Source organism: Papilio xuthus, unplaced genomic scaffold, assembly GCF_000836235.2.
Source record: "Papilio xuthus unplaced genomic scaffold, Pxut_1.1 DF827570.1, whole genome shotgun sequence".
Lineage (NCBI taxonomy): Eukaryota > Metazoa > Arthropoda > Insecta > Lepidoptera > Papilionidae > Papilio > Papilio xuthus.
Genome location: NW_013531079.1, coordinates 2,265,988 through 2,284,272, shown reverse-complemented (window position 1 = coordinate 2,284,272; position 18,285 = coordinate 2,265,988). Strand labels below are relative to the sequence as shown.

The 18,285-nt window shown below is 31.8% G+C and overlaps 1 protein-coding gene across 1 annotated transcript; it reads left to right on the top strand.

Moving 5' to 3' along the window:
• Window positions 1-5,738: 5,738 nt before the first annotated feature.
• On the top strand, window positions 5,739-18,071 carry LOC106118580 (uncharacterized). The gene is made up of 8 exons (XM_013313246.1): window positions 5,739-5,770; window positions 13,562-13,926; window positions 14,327-14,784; window positions 15,214-15,315; window positions 15,436-15,544; window positions 15,863-16,009; window positions 17,450-17,584; window positions 17,876-18,071. The coding sequence occupies exons 2-8, from the start codon at window positions 13,713-13,715 to the stop codon at window positions 18,007-18,009; spliced, it is 1,299 nt and encodes a 432-aa protein (XP_013168700.1). The 5' UTR covers window positions 5,739-5,770; window positions 13,562-13,712; the 3' UTR covers window positions 18,010-18,071.
• Window positions 18,072-18,285: the final 214 nt, after the last annotated feature.

Here is an 18,285-nt window from a genome sequence, read left to right as displayed (position 1 = left end):
ATTCTGTTTTAAATGTATGTATATACTTTATTGGCGCAGACGTGTATACATATTTTTTAAACCTAATGAATACACAAACTTCTTAGTAAATCTTACCAATATTATAAATAAGAATGTTTAAATGGATGGATGTTTGTTGGAAGATATCTCCAGAACGGCTGAAAGGATTTTGATGAAATTTGGTACAAATTAGAACATAGTCTGAAAAAACACATGTACTACTTTTTAAGTTTTTTTTTTATAACGTGTGGACAGAGTCGCAGGTAGCTATGTATGCATGCATACATGCAGCTGACTGTACAATAAATATGTATACATTTACTTGTATCTTTTTCTCTCGTGGCACAAAAGCTTTTAGCTGTAATTACTCACGCACTCACCTATTCGCTAAGTCAGCAAATGTTATGGTAATATTTACGTTCGCTTCATCCCATGGCGCCAGAGGAAGTTATGTTGGTGTACGTTGTTTAATCTACAAACGTCTCGTTTGCATATGCACATAAAATTAATTTTATTCACGAGTACACGATCACTAACAATATACGTAGACTAAATTGAATTTTAATTGTTTGGTGTTCTATTGTTTTTGTCGTCTAAATTACAATTATTATTAAGCTGATCCTTACTAATATTATAAATGCGAGTGTTTGGATGTATTTCAAGAACGGCTGCATGGATTTTGATGACATTTGGCACTAATGTAGAACATAGTGTAGAAGAACACATATTCTACTTATTAGGCTTTTTCCTGCGGACGTAGTCGTCGGCGACGGCTAGCAATACTGAAAATGCGAATGTTTGGATGGACATTTGTTAGAAGGTATCTCCAGAACGGCTCAATGGATCTTGATGAAATTTGGCACAGACGTTGAACATAGTCTGGAAGAACACATAGGCTACTAATCATTTTTTTTATTCCAAAAATGAGTTGCGGGCTACAGCTACAATAAAACATGTAAAGAGTAAGAAATATAAGACAAACTTTTTACAAAAATGCAAATTCATTCAAGATATTTTTCACGTAATTTGTGCGCTGTAACAAGTCAAAGTACAGTCATGAATAAAATTAATTAAACGTGTACATATGTAAAGAGACGTTTGTAGATTTAACAACGTAGACAAAAGTAATTCTCTCTTATGGATACTGAGATAAAATATATGTAAATATTTCCTTTACATCTAACGCCTTAGGTATGTTTCTGTGTAGAGTTTTAATTAAAAATATACATTATCTAGTATTGTTAAGTACCTATTTATATGATACAGGCAAGCTATTATAAACCTTTTTTGTTTTATTAAATTTCACTTGTTTTTAATTTATACGAAATATTTTACAAATTTTTAAACAAAAACCGTACGTCAGTAATAGAAAATGTTATTCGAAACAGTATTTTTGTGCGGTTCTTAAATACATAAAATATATTTCCAAGAGGTAAAGTTCAGCAAACAATCTGGAGAAAGCCGTGTATTTGCATAAAAGGCAAGGCCGCTATTCTGAGTACATAAGAATTTATTCTGTAAATACCTCACGCTCTTATAATTTAGAAGCGGTCTTTAGTACATAGAGTTCTTTCATATGAATATATAAGCAAGATTCATTTATAAAGTGACCATAAAGTGAGTAAAACTGTATAGATAAGAAAAAAGGCATCTTTAAGCCGGTAAATATTCTTCTATTATTTACAAGAAAAATAGAGAAATTAGCACTCAAAATGCCTATCACAAATAAATAGATTTGGAATACGAAGTGATAAGTTGTTAAAATATATATTTTTTTTATCTTAAGAAACATAGAAATCACTAAAATTACTCGTACATTTTCGCTCACCCTAACGAAATGTTCCGTCTTGTTAGGTCAGTAATTTAATTAAACTACGGGACCCTTCAAAGCGGAATGCAGTAATTTTAGGACGCTATTACTCTGCGGAAATATGATCGAAATGTTGTCAAATTAATAACTTTTTCCAGCAACAATAGAACATGCAACAAAATAACAACACTGGCAACTAATAACTCAGACTACTATATTATGAAACAAAACAAACTATATAACTTACACACGTAACCCAAGACGATAGGCAGAGATTACAGATTACCATTTACCTATTCCTGGCACAGAGCGTCGGTGCCTCAGTGGTCAAGTACTCGACTTGCAATCTACAGGTCCTGGGTTCGAATCCCGCCATGTACCAATTAGTTTTTCGATTTCCGATTTACATTTGTACATTAATCCGACGTTCTTACGGTGCAGGAAAACATCGTGAAGCAACCTGCACATATCTGAGAAGTAATTCAAAGATATAACCAAACCTCACTTGGCCAGCGTGGTTGACTATGGCCTAATCACCCTTAACTTAGGGTAGGGTCAAAGCCCCTCGGTGGGGACGTATAGTAAGCTGATGATGATAATTCCAGGCACATGTCTCTAGCCTTTTCTACTTTCATACGACCTATATTTGCTCATCGGTTTTGGATGTTCTTATTTCATAAAACTATGGGTAAAAATGCGTATCAAATCACATTAAAAAACCCTAATGTGTTCTTCTAGACTATGTTCTACATCTGTGCAAAATTTTATCAAGATCCGTTCAGCCGTCTTGGAGATACCTTCCCACAAACATCCATCCAAACATTCGCATCTATATATTATAATATATATAAAAGAAAGTCGTGTTAGTTACACTATTTATAACACAAGAACGGCTTTACCGATATGGCTGAAAATTGGTGAGGTGGTAGCTTAGAGACAGGAGACGGATATAGGATAATAGGAAAAAAAATATTATATATTCACGCGGAAGGAGTCGCGGGCGACAGCCAGTTTATAATATATGTAAGATTCCCGTAAAACTGTAACCTTTTGTCACTAGAGTGACAAAGAAATAATATTAAAGTGTAAAGCTCAACCATTTCGAGCGTAACATCATTAATATAAAAGAGTAGACAGTGACTTTGATATTAGAAAGTTGTAATATAACTTTCAGTTATTGGCTACGTACAATAGATTAATCAAAACGTCACAACAGATGACAAGGATCAACCTTTTCTATGTCGTTCATTTAATTAAATTACATTTATTATAATCAAACAAGTATATAACCACAAATTGTTTTACCTATCACACAAACACGTACAAATATTTTCATAATGAGAATGTTATTTTTATTCACATTCTTAGTATAAAAAACTTTGACCGGTATTAAAACATCCAAACTTTACGTCGGCTCTCAAAACCGCACCTCTCTTAGGTCCATCTTACACACTTGCAACCACATGACTTCGCAGCGAACCCAAGCTGCTATACAGTTTGAATCTTAATTTACTTATATGCAACGTATTGTAAAACAGTCCGCAAAGAATAATTGTCCTAAATTCTTAACATATTCATAATTATTGGTTAACGAGTATCGATTGGTTATTAATTTGATTCAATTTAACCGTTAATTTGACATTTGACGTCGTCGTTACTAAAATTACATAACTATATGTAAATTAATTCGTTAATAATAAATCAAAGGCTGTGTCGAGGTCATCTAAGTTTGTACAAGCAGTTAACAATCGATAACTTAGATTATAATATATTTCATACTGCTTTCCACCCTTTTCTAATAAGTAAAGGATGGGAAGGGACAGGATTTGACGCAGAAAGGGCTTCCGTGCACCTCTCCTTGGCCGAATAAGGGCAACGCAACTGCAATTGCGGATGTCTATGGGCTACCGCAACGGGCTATGGGCAACCGTAGGGTTGCTTGACTATTTCAGCGAATTCAAGTGGCCGCTTGCCACTTTATAATATGAAAAAATAAGTCCTCACTACATTTATTTCAGAGGGGAATGCTTTATGCATACTCCGCGCCGCGGGGAGGACGCGGTAGTAATGTGGGATTCTCTTCTAAATGGGAAGCATACCCACTAAACCCCTCTGTTCCTCCTACGCATCATGGTAAGGCTATTGGCACGCTTGCGCTTTCATCAGCGACAAGTCTACCTGAAGTATATTACGTTCAAACAAGAAGGTAATTTGTATGAAAAAATTCTACATCGTCGGAAGTAGTTTACATAATAAATGTATTTTTATGTGTGAATAATGTTTGTAAGTGATGTAAAAATATGTAAATAGATGCAAGACCGTATCGGACTCTGCATCAAAGAAATATTATAGACATTGATCTTATGAATTATTCATAGACCTGACTTTGTCAGATACTGTGTCTTGTTAAAAATTGATATTAAAAGAAAATATATTTACTTTTTTTTCGACCTACGCGTTACCCTACCACCTACTAATGTTACTATGACAGAATTAAAATAATCGTTACGTCACATGAAATCTCTGTGTTATATAAATAGTAAATTTCAATTAAACTTTGCATTTAACAAAAAATATCTTTTTTTCTATTTACGTAAAATGTAAATTCAATTTGAAAATATTTTATTTTTTGTATGTAAAAAGTTTTATATTTTCAATTTTGTTATCAAACATACTAACAAAAAGTTGAAATTATGCCCAAAATAAAAGGAAAGTATCGAAGTTTAATTTTAATATTAACAAAGCAAAACAGAGTATAGATAAAGTTTTAAATATTTCGCTATGTACTCATTTTGTTAAAGTCTTATTTTTAGTAGCTTTTGCTCTCAAATTAAAATAAGTAAAATAAATTTCGTATTTATAATATTATTTAGTTATTTACGCAACTCCATTAGGATCAATGTCATAAAATAATTATGAAATAAAGCATATTAAACCAACTCTGTGCAGTGCTAAATCTAGATATGTGAGAAATGTTATATCATCAAAGTTTCTCTTGTAGTACGACAAATTTGTTTGACCAAGTGGACATACGTAAAACAAAATTAAAATGGCTTATTAGCTACTGTCGACGTCAAAAGAGAACCACAGGCATATTACGTCGAATGGTCGAATCTGACACATTTTTTTGTTGCTTTGTCATAATATGCTATTTTATACATATATTTAAGTATCTTTACTTTCTGACTTAAATAACTACGATAACAGTGTCTCATACATTAGGAAGATAAGACAATGTACATTCGCTCCGAAGCAATTCCATGAATTTCATAAATGTATGAAACTGACGCGCGACAATCACGTGACTTACCGAAAATTCTGTCACTTCTATTTACATTTTTGCAGTTCGATATGGAATCGCTGCGGATCTAAAGCATTTTGTCAAGCTCGTAGGCCACATAAGTTTGTCGTATTATAACTAGGTTTTATTATTCTGACAGTGCTAAGGACATTAACATCCTTTTTCCATAGGTCAGATAAATTAATCTGACTTTACTAAAGAAAGTTATCATTTCTAGCCTTTTGAAATCGGAGACGTATGTCTGTCTCTTTGACGTACTATTTTTGTGGGCAGTTTAAAGCTTCATATAGATTTCGCGGGCAACCCCCCTTGCGTCTTTTGGAATAGCACCTTCTCTCTCTAGCACGTCTGAACGAAACACCCCAGTGCGTTTTGAACTCTCGCGTTGTTAGGACGGGTACTGTCGGTTACCACTTGCCGCGTATCGTATTCGCAAATTTTAAATTGTAAAATTTTAAGTGTAATATTTTTAATAATGTTTAAAATTTATATTTTTGGTGTTAAAATTAAAAATAAATTAAAATTAAATTAACTTTTATAAAGTTGTGCTTGCTTGTTATTAATTAAAGTTAAATATATATTAACTGAACTGTGATTTTAATTAATAATTAATTAGTGTTTTTTTTTGTTTAAGTGTGTTGGTGTTAATTAATTCCAAGGTAATTAATTTTTTTATATTACTTCCTAATAAGTACGAAATAGAAATTTAATTTAAAATACTTTTCATTCTTATTAACAACTGGACATTAACTTAGGAAAAGCAGAGTCCATAAATTTATATATTTTTTTAAATATAATTAATCAATTTGAATAATGTAGAAGTTATAAAAAATCTTATTTTATAATTAAAAAATTAATTAATAAACTTTAAAAAAAATATTTATGCTTCTTTAAAAAAAAAAATTCGAAACCTATCTTTTTAAAAGACTTTAAAGTCTTGGTATTAATAAAAGAATTTAAGATAACATTATTTACCTACCCAGTACGACTAAGGGTCGTTTAAAAAGCGAGCGTATCTTTATTTATAAGGCCAACAACGCATCTGCAGTTCCCCTGGTGTTGCGGATGTCCATGATCATCGATGATCACCTTGGTATTCTCCGCGACGGTTGCCCCCTCTTTTTTTATAAAAAAAAAATATTTTTAGCAATACACAATACAAAAAAATATTCTGTAGGATTTACTTACCGGAATTTTAAATCTGAGCTTTTTTATCGTAAGCTCTGAACCTATTTTCTACTTTCAAATTTATAACCTACTAGCCATCGACCCCGGCTTTGCGTGGATTGCGGAATTTAAGATCACCATTTTTTTCAACAATCATCAATATTTTCCGGACAATACACTCGTTTTTATTTAAGCCTTATATAAATTATCATTTTATTATTCATAATTGATGAGGTAGTTTTTGAGTTTATGAGTTTAAATAATAAAAATAAAAAAAAATCTTTTATACTAATTAAATGAAACATAACAAATTATACCTTTTTGTTCAGTTAGTAGTTTATAAATTGTTAGCATTTTAAGTTTTTTTTTTACATTTGATACGCCGTAGGGAATTGCGTCACTCTACGCCGTAGCGGTGAACATAAACGGACTTTTAAACAATTAAATACGCTACAACACTTTGCTAATAGGTACTGCAAAGAACTTACTATTTACTACTATAATCATTTATGGAGAGACTAGCTGCTGCCCGCGACTATGTCCGCACGGAATTAAAAAAAAAATTAGTAGCCTATGTGTTCTTTCAGACTATGTTCTACATATATGCAAAACTCCAGCGGAATTCATGCCGTCGATCAACATTGATCCATCCATCTAAACTTTGACCTTTATAATATTAATAAGATAGGAGCTAGCTCTTTTTTTCCAGTACTAAGTATTCACAATGTTTGTTCGAATTCTATCTCAGATTAAAAAATGATTTTTCAATTCTGACAATTAAGATATTTAACGGTTAATGATAAGTGATAAATGCTATTTTCAATGGCTTGATTATCACTGTGTTTAATATTTTTTTCGTCATTTTAAAAACGTCAGCCAAAGAATAAGACTGCCAGTATCGTCGGAACCCCGCCTTAAAGGACTCCTTTTAATTATATACTTTAGTTAATTATTAAATACATATTAAGGCATTTTTTTAATTAATTTATTTATTAAATTTATGTCATTGTTTGAAAAATAAAATTCAATTTGTGTGGGTATTCTAAACATAGTTACTACGGCAAATAGCAACGCAAAAGACCATGGAAAGACTAGACTCCACTGAAATAGAAGGCTAGTATTTACATATAAAACTTATAATATATGTAAGTTATGTTAGCGATTCCAATACTGATTTTTACATTTCCTTTATAAATATTCCATACATTTCTATAAGCATAATATTGTTTATATCCCTTTATAAATATTTAGAATTTCGCGTTAACACAACAAAATCGTTGGGTTCAAGCCAAATCGTACTGTATTTCGCCAATTCATATACGGAACTTTTAACGCAGAATATATTCATGTCATTGTATAACAAATTTGAAAATAAATTTTAATCACGTAGAGTTTTCTAATATTTCAATAGAGTCAACATTTAATTTCATACATCTTACTAATGATATAAATGCGAATGTTTAGATAGATGGATGTTTGTTTGAAGGTATCAACAGAACGGCTGAACGGATCTTGATGCAATTTGGCATACATATTTTGTTTTTTTTTTTAATTGCATGCGGACAGAGACACGGACGACTGCTAGTGTGTATAAATTCTGCTCAACAATAAAATGAGTTCAATGAAAAAGTATATATCCTGAAAGCAATTGTGGTCTTTTATTGTCTACTATACGGCTTGTTTAAACTGTTGAAACGAACCTGTGCTTATTATAATACAACTCTGTTAATAAAAAAACAGGCAATAATATATTTTGGTCAAATGTTTTGCCAAAACTCACTGTTAATCTGCTCAACCAGTATAAAGCTCGAACCAAGTCTACACAAAATTGACAGAATGTTTTCAATTGATTCTTTTAATGCTAATTTTATTCACAACATTAAAAAAAACTTCATTACGATCTTTTGGTATTAAAAATAAAAAAAAATGCTGTTTGCTTTTTTTACTTTACTAAAACCTACCCTTGTATTAGACGACAGAGCACTATTATGTAACGTGTTGATTTAAAAAAAATCTTTATTGAACAAAAAATGATTTGTCACTAAATTGGTGGGGCTCTGTCTCCTGAACTAGATGAATCTAAAATAAAGAGTAAGTTGTCATATTATATATAGAATTTGATTTATATAAACCGGAATTTGGTTTGTAAATGTCAGTGTGATGTTCAAAAACCTATACCAATCGCGAGGAGAGGCAATTAAGGTAAATGTCATGATCTCGTTGACTTCGATCACAGGGGGTCGTTGTTTGGTCGTTGTGGGGTCGTTGTGTTGTAGCGTCCGCGTTGCTGACAGCAGGTTGTCAACGCGATAACTCTGTCATCGCTTTTGTAAGTGCTGTTCGGAATTCCCGATTGTAAAATGGATTGCACATGTAAAATTCAATTAAATTGAGTGATTGCTTGATATATACGAGCTATGTTTATACATATTTAATCCGAAACTGAAAAGCCTAAACTAAGATTCTTAATTGTCATTTCATATAATATATTTCATATATTGGGAAGGGAAAATATTATCTTTCTGTGCGTCCTCTCCTCCGTCGAGTAAAGGTAGGCAACGCATATGCAATTACGTATGTCTATGGGCAATGGTCACTTCAATATTTCAGCGATTTCAGGTGGCCGCTCGCTCGTTTGCCACCTTATGATATAAAAAAATCTGGTTCGCCGAGTGATTTAAATTCATGTTATAAAAGGTTATGTTAAAATTGATAACGCACGCAACACAAATTCTCCCGTTTATGTTATACGGCTTCGAATTCCTTTGGATCATGTTTGTCGGTCATTAGAATGAATCCATTTGTTGTGAATTTTTATGCGTCATTCGATTGTAAGCATATAAACATTGTGTTTGTGTGTTTTACTAACGGTTATTCCTGGCTTAGAAGGTTTAGATTTTTTTAATTCTTTCTAACAATCTTACTAATATTATAAATGCGAATGTTTGGACGTATGTATGGATGTTTGTTAGAAAGTATCTGTACAATAGATGCATAGATCTCGCTAAAATTTGGCATAGATGTAGAACATACCCTGGAAGAACACATATAATAAGTAATAGTACTAAGAACAACCTTATTTCCTTTGACTCTGCGCGGACGGAGTCGCGGGCGAATGCTATACTATTATAGTAACATTTTATTATGATAGAATTTTTAAGATCGCCTAACTCAGATTTTTTTCTTTAAACATCAAGTAAAATAATCATGACAGCATAACGTTTAATTTTTTCTTTACATGATTTTATTTTGCATAAGGAAATATTTTGACATGTAGTTATAATAAAAGAAAATCGTGTTAGTTACACTATTTATAACTCAAGAACGACTTTACCAATATGGCTGAAAATTGGTGAGGAGGTATTTTTTTGGAATTTATGCCTTGAAGGGCTGCTTTTTATTTAACTTACTAATATTATTATATAATAACTTTATTAAAACTGGCACACGACATACGAAAAAAACATAATTAGTAGCCCATGTTATTGTATGCCAAATTTCATTGAGATCCGTTCCGCCGTTCTGGAGATATCTTCAAACAAACATCCATCCAAACATTCGCATTTATAATATTAGTAAGATTAGTAAGAAGTAAAACTACTAAATAAAAAATCGGCACCTTTACAAAAAGTATGAAACTAAAGTATAATTTATATTACTAAAAAATAAATAACTTGGCCTTAATAAAAAGATAAGCTATCAAATATTACCACTTTCTTGTATTAGTACATATTTTCAATTGAAATATAATAAAACACTTATTATGTTTCGAAAATACGCTATTTGCATTTAATTTAGATTCCAAAGGAAATAAGAATCAAATTAATATAACAATTAAGAAATTTTAGAAAGTCTATTTTGTATTTGATATAAGTATTTTATTTCGTTTCGCTTCATTGAAATTGTAAGCGTAGAACTGTGTTGCATTTAACTTAATTATAACTCCAATATCGACTCGGGATTCAACCGACAACGACGTGTCCTGCATTATGAGTGAGAAATTAAATAAAAACTCATTACAGTTTGCTTGCATTTTATAACTTCCTTTGAATCTTCATTTATTAAGCATTTAAGAAACTTTAAATTATAAATACACTAGCTGTCGCCCGCGACCGCGTCCGTGTGGTAATAAAAAAAACTCAATAAGTGTAGTCTATGTGTTCGTCCAGACTATGTTCTATACGTTTGCCAAATTTAATCGAGATCCGTTCAGCCGTTCTAGAGCTATCTTCAAACACCCATCCACATCACATCCATCTAAACATTCGCATTTATATTAAATGAATTATTAGTTTGAGTAATCACTTAGAATTATACTAACAATTTATTCTGCGTCCAATTTTTATTTTAATTAAAAAATTGATTTGTTCTTTAACTACGAATGTTCAAGATTCATAGTGAAACTAATATAAGTTTTAATTAACAGCAAAGCTTTCAACTTTTAAAATTGAAAACGAATATCAATTAGTCCCGAACAAAATTATATTAAATATATATAATAAATCATTGGTAAATTGATGCATTTTATTTTTTAATCAAAATTAAAACATTATAAGTACTTAATTACTATTATTTAAATAAAACGTTTTTAAAGCATCAATACAAAAATGTATTGTGGTCTCATTTTTTTTTAAAGAAAGAAAAGGATAACGACATTTTCTTGTATAAGTTTTCAGTTACCACGATAACAAAATCCCCAATTATATTACTTTGAAGTTTAATTTTAGGGACCAATTATTAGCTTTTGTTAGTTGGCAAGGCTCTCCAAAAACTTTATCCAAATTAGTTCTGTTCTTTTAGCGTTGACAACCTTTATGCTTTTGTTAACGTAGATTATGTGAAAGCAGTTTTTTGTAAAACATTTTAAAAGTGAAATTTATAAACATTAAAATTTCTTTCAACTTATAAATTGGTTGCGTAACGTTTCTTGAAGGTTGATATGTATTTTCATACCTATTGTTTGGTGTTGTAAGAGCGTCGGTGGCTCATGGGTCAAGCACTTGTCTTGCAATTTGCAGGTCCTGGGTTCGAATCCCGCCATGTACCAATGTGTTTTTCGATTTCCGATTTATATATATATATATATATAAATCGGAATACATATATATATGTACATTTATCCGACGTTCCTACTGAGAAGGAAAACATCGTGATGCAACCTGCACATATCTTGGCCACCGCACCCGCACTTGGCCAGCGTGGTTGACTATGACCTAATCACCCTTAACTTAGGGTAGGCTCCGAGCCCCTCGCTGGGAACGTATAGCGAGCTGATGATGATGATGATTGTTTAGAAAATCCGACACTTTGCCGGTGTACTGGTGCAACACTAGCCTTCACGATTCACTATTCATTCTGACACTCGACTTTGTTACGATTCGAACAAATAATGTCTAAAACTATACGCCTAAGTTACTGAGTACCTAAATTTTATTTATTACTATGAATAGCATATTACTCGTAGCAGTAACTAAATACATAAATTTATGAATATATTAGTGTAGAAAAAATCTAGTAGCATACCTACAAAGACCGTAAAAATCTCTACCACTACAAAGTCTTGATGGTTTATTTATTTACTCCTCAACTGAACAGAATTCAATTCACTTTTTTTGAACTACGAACATTTATTTCCTACCCATTCCGGTAAATATCATTCAATGCTGAGAGTATGCATGTATGCAAATTAATCAAAAATGTATATCAGTTATAACATACATACGTGGTAATTCATAGCTCTTATGATGGCCTTTTTCTTAACTGTTTTCAATATTCAGAGGGATGGAAATTTAATTCTTTGACTACGTGGTATATTTTTGTATGACTGACTATAATTATTATTTAGTAAATATAGTTAAAGTTTCACTAAGTTTGAGGTTGCAAAGATTGTAGGCGCTTTAGGCTAAGTAAAACTAAGATAACTATTTTAGTCAAACCTCAAGATTTTACTGTTTTTTTTTAATAAACAATAATTAATATAACAATAAAAACCTTTGATATAACTATAAGATTCAGCAATTTACAATTACGAAGTTATATGAAAATTTCTTTTACGGTTTAGTAGAAGCGTCAAGTGTCGTGAAAATTACTATACAGTTGGCTCAACTCCAATCTCCTCTACTGCGACAAAGGTTTTATCGTTTATGTAAAATCTGCACAAATAGAAATCTAAATTTAATAACTTAAGCTGTTACATTTCCTTAAAATCGGCGAATGCCGTAATTAAAAACTTAAAAACTACAAAATTAAAAAAAAATTAAAAACTACCGTACTTAGAGTCCTTAAATATGTACTTAATCATGCTGACACACTTTTAGCTTAAGTCTTATTATACTTACTGTAGATTTCTGAGACCAGAATCTCTGTATACATAACGTCATCCCTGTCATCTTTAACAACAGAGATAACATGTTTTAAATGGAGATTTTGGTCTCAGAAACCCTATTTATCGATTAAACTAAGTTTAATATAGTTAGCATCAAAATTAGAATACTTATTTAGTTGAATGAAATGTACAAGAAGTATTTATAGAAAATAATTTGACTTATAACCAGAATTTCTTTGTAGAAAATATAAATTATCAATTCGCTAAGGGTTTTTTTTTAGTTATATCCAATAGTTTTTTAGTTATATCCAATAGAATAAATAAGGGGTCGTAACTCAAAGGCATATGTAGAGATTGCTAATTTTCATTAATCCACGAATGAACCCACGAATACATTTGTCAGTTCCTTTTCGTTCCCGCATAATAAATCGTGTAAATTAAATTCTTTTTAAAAATCAAATTGAAACATTTACCTATCAAATGTATACGGTACCAATTAAACCAATTTGATTTGAATAATACCAATCTCTTACTAGCTGTCGCCCGCGACTCCGTCCGCGTGATGTTAAAAAAAACTTAATTAGCCTATGTGTTATTCCTGACAATGTTCTACGTCTATGTCAAATTTAAGCGAGATCCATGCCGCCGTTCTGGAGATACCTTCAAACAAACATCCGTCCATCCATCCATCTAAACATTCGCATTAATAATATTAGTAAGATAAGTTTTCTTTATTAAAAAAACTTGCTGTCAACACCCGTCTCAATCGTCGCGGAATTAAAAAAAAACCGTAATTAGTTGTCTTTGTGTTCTGCCAGACTATGTCCTAAACCTATGCCGTTCAGTGAGATCCATGCAGCCGTTCTACAGATACCTTCTAACAAACATCCATCCAAACATTCGTATTTATAATATTACTAAGATGAAAGGTCTAACCTTATCTTTTTTTTTGTTTCAGAATGTTAAAACAACAGACTAATGTACCATCAATCGTGAACAGATAACAGAGTGAGTGTTAGTTTTTTGTTTGCAATAATGACTATTAATTTAAGTGCGCGTGAAATAATTTTGCTCCAAATGTGACGTTTATAAAGAACAGTGCCAAAACAATGTTTTGCCGCAAAGAACTAAAACTAATTTACGCAACTGTTGTTATTTTACTCGAAGCGGATTTGTTAGTGAACACTAAAGCTATGGAGTCGATGAGGTCTTCCAGTATTGCACAAAAAGGTGATGATTTCAAATCATTAGAGCTATGCACGACGAGAAATCAGCAGAGGCTTGGCAGTGTATTTGGTAATTTTACACGACATCACAAGAAAGGTAAGGATGTCACAAATATTTTTGATTATACTAAAAAAAGATATAATTTAGAATACAAATGACAATTAGAAAGCACAACCCTAGCTTTCTTCATTCTTAAAAGTCACAATTCCTAATAAATATATTAAGAAGCTATAAATAAAAATCTGAACTCCAATTAGTTTTCGATAAATTTTTGATTGTTGTTCTCCTAAATAGTATCTAGAATACGTACTAAAATATTTGCTAGCTTTGGCATTTTTCGTAGTAAAAAAGTAAAGAAGATTGTCAATATAATAAAGATTCAGTAATAATCAATCAAATTCCTTGGAATATTCTAATGGCCTGGTCACCCTTAACTTAGTGTAGACTCCTAGCCCCTCAGTAAGGATGTATAGCTGATGATGATGATTATTTCCAGGACATAGAAGAAGAACGACTACAACAACATCGACAACTACAATAATTTATACATCTACAGACAATGTAGAAGATTTTACAACAAACGCCTACGTGTTAAGTACACAAGCTACAGTTCTGAACTTACCTAAACCTCTAAGATTGTCTTCATTAATGTTAGATAAAGATTATGTTGATGTAAATAAATATGAAGTCAAAGAAAGTCGGGAAAGACATTCAAAACATTATGAACGAATAAAAAAAGAAATACTCCTTGAATTAGATGATGAATCATTAACAAAATCATTGAATAAAATAAAGAAACTGTACAGGGATTCAGCCGCGTCCGCTGTTAACAAAGTTAATAGTAAAATGAACAAACCTGGTATTTTTCTGACTGACAATTGTACAACAGTTGTAGCTCAAATTGGAACAACAGCTATATTACACTGCGAAGTCAGTGATATAACTGAAAATACGGTAAGCATTACCTCATCTTACTAATATTATAAATGCGAATGTTTAGATGCATGGATAGTTCTTTGAAAGTATCTCCAGAACGGATGCATGGATCTCGCTGAAATTTAGCATATTTGTAGAACATAGCCTGGAAGAATACATAGACTACTAATCAAGTTTTTTTTTTACTCCGCGCGGACAGAGTCGCAGACGACAGCTAGTAATAATATTATATAAGCGTAAATGTTTAGACAGATGGATGGTTGGATGTTTGTTTGAAGGCTACTCCGGAAGGGATCAACAAATCTTGATGAAATTTTGAATAGATGTAGAACATAGGCTACTAATTAAGGTTATTTTTAATCCCGAGATACAGTCGCGGGCGCCAGCTAGTTACTAATAATTACTTGATTGTTCATTATTCCAATAATTACGATTTCTTTTCATCAGGTAACATGGATAAGAAGGAAAGATTTCTCTCTTCTGTCTGTTGGCCTTGTCACTTATAGTGCGGATAACAGATTTTTTTCTGCTCATGGGAGACATGTTAAGGTAAAATATTAATCCTAAATATACCTTATTACTATTACAATACGAGTAAATATCAAAATCGATTATTACTTTTATTTTATCTCTATGTATGGTGACAATGATTTTTTTTTTGTTTCTCAGGATTGGGCGCTTCATATAAGGTTTGCCACATCAGCAGATGGTGGATATTACGAATGTCAAGTACCCACACACCCTCCAACAAGTATATTCTTCAAGCTTATTTTAGTTGGTGAGTTTCGACGTAATGAATTAGATGCTAAACAAAATATGGCTTCTCTTACTGTTTTATTTCTAACTAATATTATAATGTTTGGATAGGCGGATGTTTGTTTAAATGTATCTTCAAAACGACTGCATACATCTCGCTGAACTTTGGCATAGATGTAGATCATAACCTGGTAGACCACATAGGCTACAACTTAATTTTACTTTTTAATTACGGTTGGAGTCACGGGCGACTCTGTCATATGTAAATCAGAATGAGAAGTTGTTGATGTAATTAATAACACCAACATTTTAATAAATAATTTGACTTCTTTTACTACAGCCGCATACGCCGAAATTGTTGGGGAATCTGAGAAAATCATTCACGAAGGTTCTATGTTGAAGCTTGTTTGTGTTGTGAAAAGATCTACGGAACCACCTTCATATGTTTTCTGGTACTTCGAAAATAGAATGATTAATTACGATTTAAGTGAGTAAACAAATATGTAGTGATATTAATTTATTATTAATATCATCTTTATGCCATTTTGCATGTAGCTGCTTAGCATTGTAATCTTCTAACCATCCCTCTCACAGGTCATATATTCGGATTCACAACCTCATAACACGTATTCTCTTTTACACAATCTATCAATACTTTCGTTGTTCTTTCTTTCTCTCTCTCTCAAGGTGCATCTCCATTTAATGGAGGTTGGCCATCAGCTCAGTGAACTTACGCCGATCTTGTGCCAAGCGAAATAAATGTTCCACGCTGGTTCTTTCTTTATCTTTGTAGTTATCTTCAATCATTATTTTGTACTGTTAAGAAGACAATTCGACACTGTGCCGGTATATCGGCGCAACACTACCTTTTTAAAATGTCAACGCTTATGTCCCCTCACAAATCAATCTGACACTGGACTTGGTAACAAAAGCGCGCAATTCGCGCTAAAGGATTCAAATTAGTCTAAAAGTACTTGCATGTGATATAATATTAAAATTTACATTAAAGCATCTTGAAATAAATGGTACAAATACAATTTCTATTCCATTACCGATTGCTATTTTTTACGTTCATTATCTTGGCTTTTTCTGCAACATTTCTGCAAAGTCACGCTCGTCAATCGCAAATACTTTTTCGCTTTTCTTTACTGTGTCACCAATCTGGTTGATTTGTTCGCCTGAGAGTTTACTTTGCTATAAATTCTACTTTATCATTCTTCTTTCATTTAGATTAAGCCTAAACTTTTTTATATTTATGGAACTCTCTATATCCTTACCTTTAATAAAACCTTTAGTGCTACAAAATTACTTAAGTTAATGTTCGCAAACTTTTCATACTTTATACAACTCTCACGCCCGTAACCCAGACTGGTAGGCACAGACCACAATCCTCTTCGCCATTTCGTGTGACGGAACATGGCGGGTGGCAAGCCGAGTCGCCGCCTCTTTACTCCCGGGAATTCACACATATCTTTGGATTTTTTTTTTGTTTTATTATATTTCAATTTCCTGCGTTATTTCAAAATCTCCTTACTTTCTTATGCTATCGCACGCAATCCATTCATATTTTCATTGGCTTACTCCTAGAAATATAAGAAATCTAAGCTTAGATCTCACTGAAATTTGGCATATTTGTAGAACATAGTCTGGAAGAATACATAGAGTCGCAGACAGCAGCTAGTAATATTATAAGCGCAAATGATTAGACGGATGGATGGATGGATGTTTGTTTGAAGGTTACTCCAGAAGGGATCAACAAATCTTGATGAAATTTTGAATGGATGTAGAACATAGTCTAGAAGAACATATAGGCTACTAATTTTGTTTATTTTTCATATTTTCATTGGCTTAATCCTAGAAATATAAGACATCCTTTACATATGTATATAAAATGCAAATAATTTAATATATTCAAAATGTTGTGCAGATGGTGTGAGTGTAAATAACGGTCGTCAAACAAGTGAGCTGATAATCGGCAAAGCGGAGCCGAGACATGCCGGAAATTACACGTGTGTGCCGGCCAACGCTAAAGCCGCATCCGTCACCGTGCATGTTGTTCAAAGTTAGTATTTGTGTTTATCTAACCGAAACATATACTAGATATTATAATTATATTTTATTTAGAATACGATATATGTAACCCCCGACCTCGTGATCGGAAATCCGGAACCATTAGGCTATTAGCTGAGCTTAGTTGGAATGGTAAAAGAAATATAAATAAATTTACAAAAAATCTGCTTTTATTTATTTGCATATATGCTGCTGCATTTATGCAATATTAGTTAGGGTGGAATTTTCCAACTAAATTTTTGATAGTTAAATTGCTTGAAAATTAATAAGATTATTTTTTCAGGTGAAACTCCAGCGGCGATGCAGCACGGTAACTCATCCGTTATGAAAACTGGTATAAATTATACAACACAAACATTGATAGTTTTAGTGACGTTCATTTTAATAATTAAAGAAAATTATCAAGAATTAGGATAACAAATACTGCGTACTTAATAATATTCCTTGTAAAATATTTCATATCCAATTTATTATAGACTTTTCCCAGTAACAGAAATAATAACATTTGTAAGTTTATTTTCTTAGTATTTATTTCGATAAATATTCATCGTTTATTTATTCTGTTAATATTTATATCAAATTATTAAATGTTATTTATGTTACTGGTAAACGTTTGAATTCTTCTAAAGTTAACGTATTTAAAAAATAAAACGGTTAATAATTTAAAATGGTATACCGAGCGAGTACAATAAT

What these genes read in the sequence shown, in the direction of transcription:
- LOC106118580 (XM_013313246.1), top strand. Translation starts at nt 13,713, where the DNA reads ATGTTTTGCCGCAAAGAACTAAAACTAATTTACGCAACTGTTGTTATT. An exon ending in GTGATATAACTGAAAATACG is followed by an intron (nt 14,785 to 15,213) that starts GTAAGCATTACC and finishes TCTTTTCATCAG; the next exon opens with GTAACATGGATAAGAAGGAA. An exon ending in CACCGTGCATGTTGTTCAAA is followed by an intron (nt 17,585 to 17,875) that starts GTTAGTATTTGT and finishes TTATTTTTTCAG; the next exon opens with GTGAAACTCCAGCGGCGATG.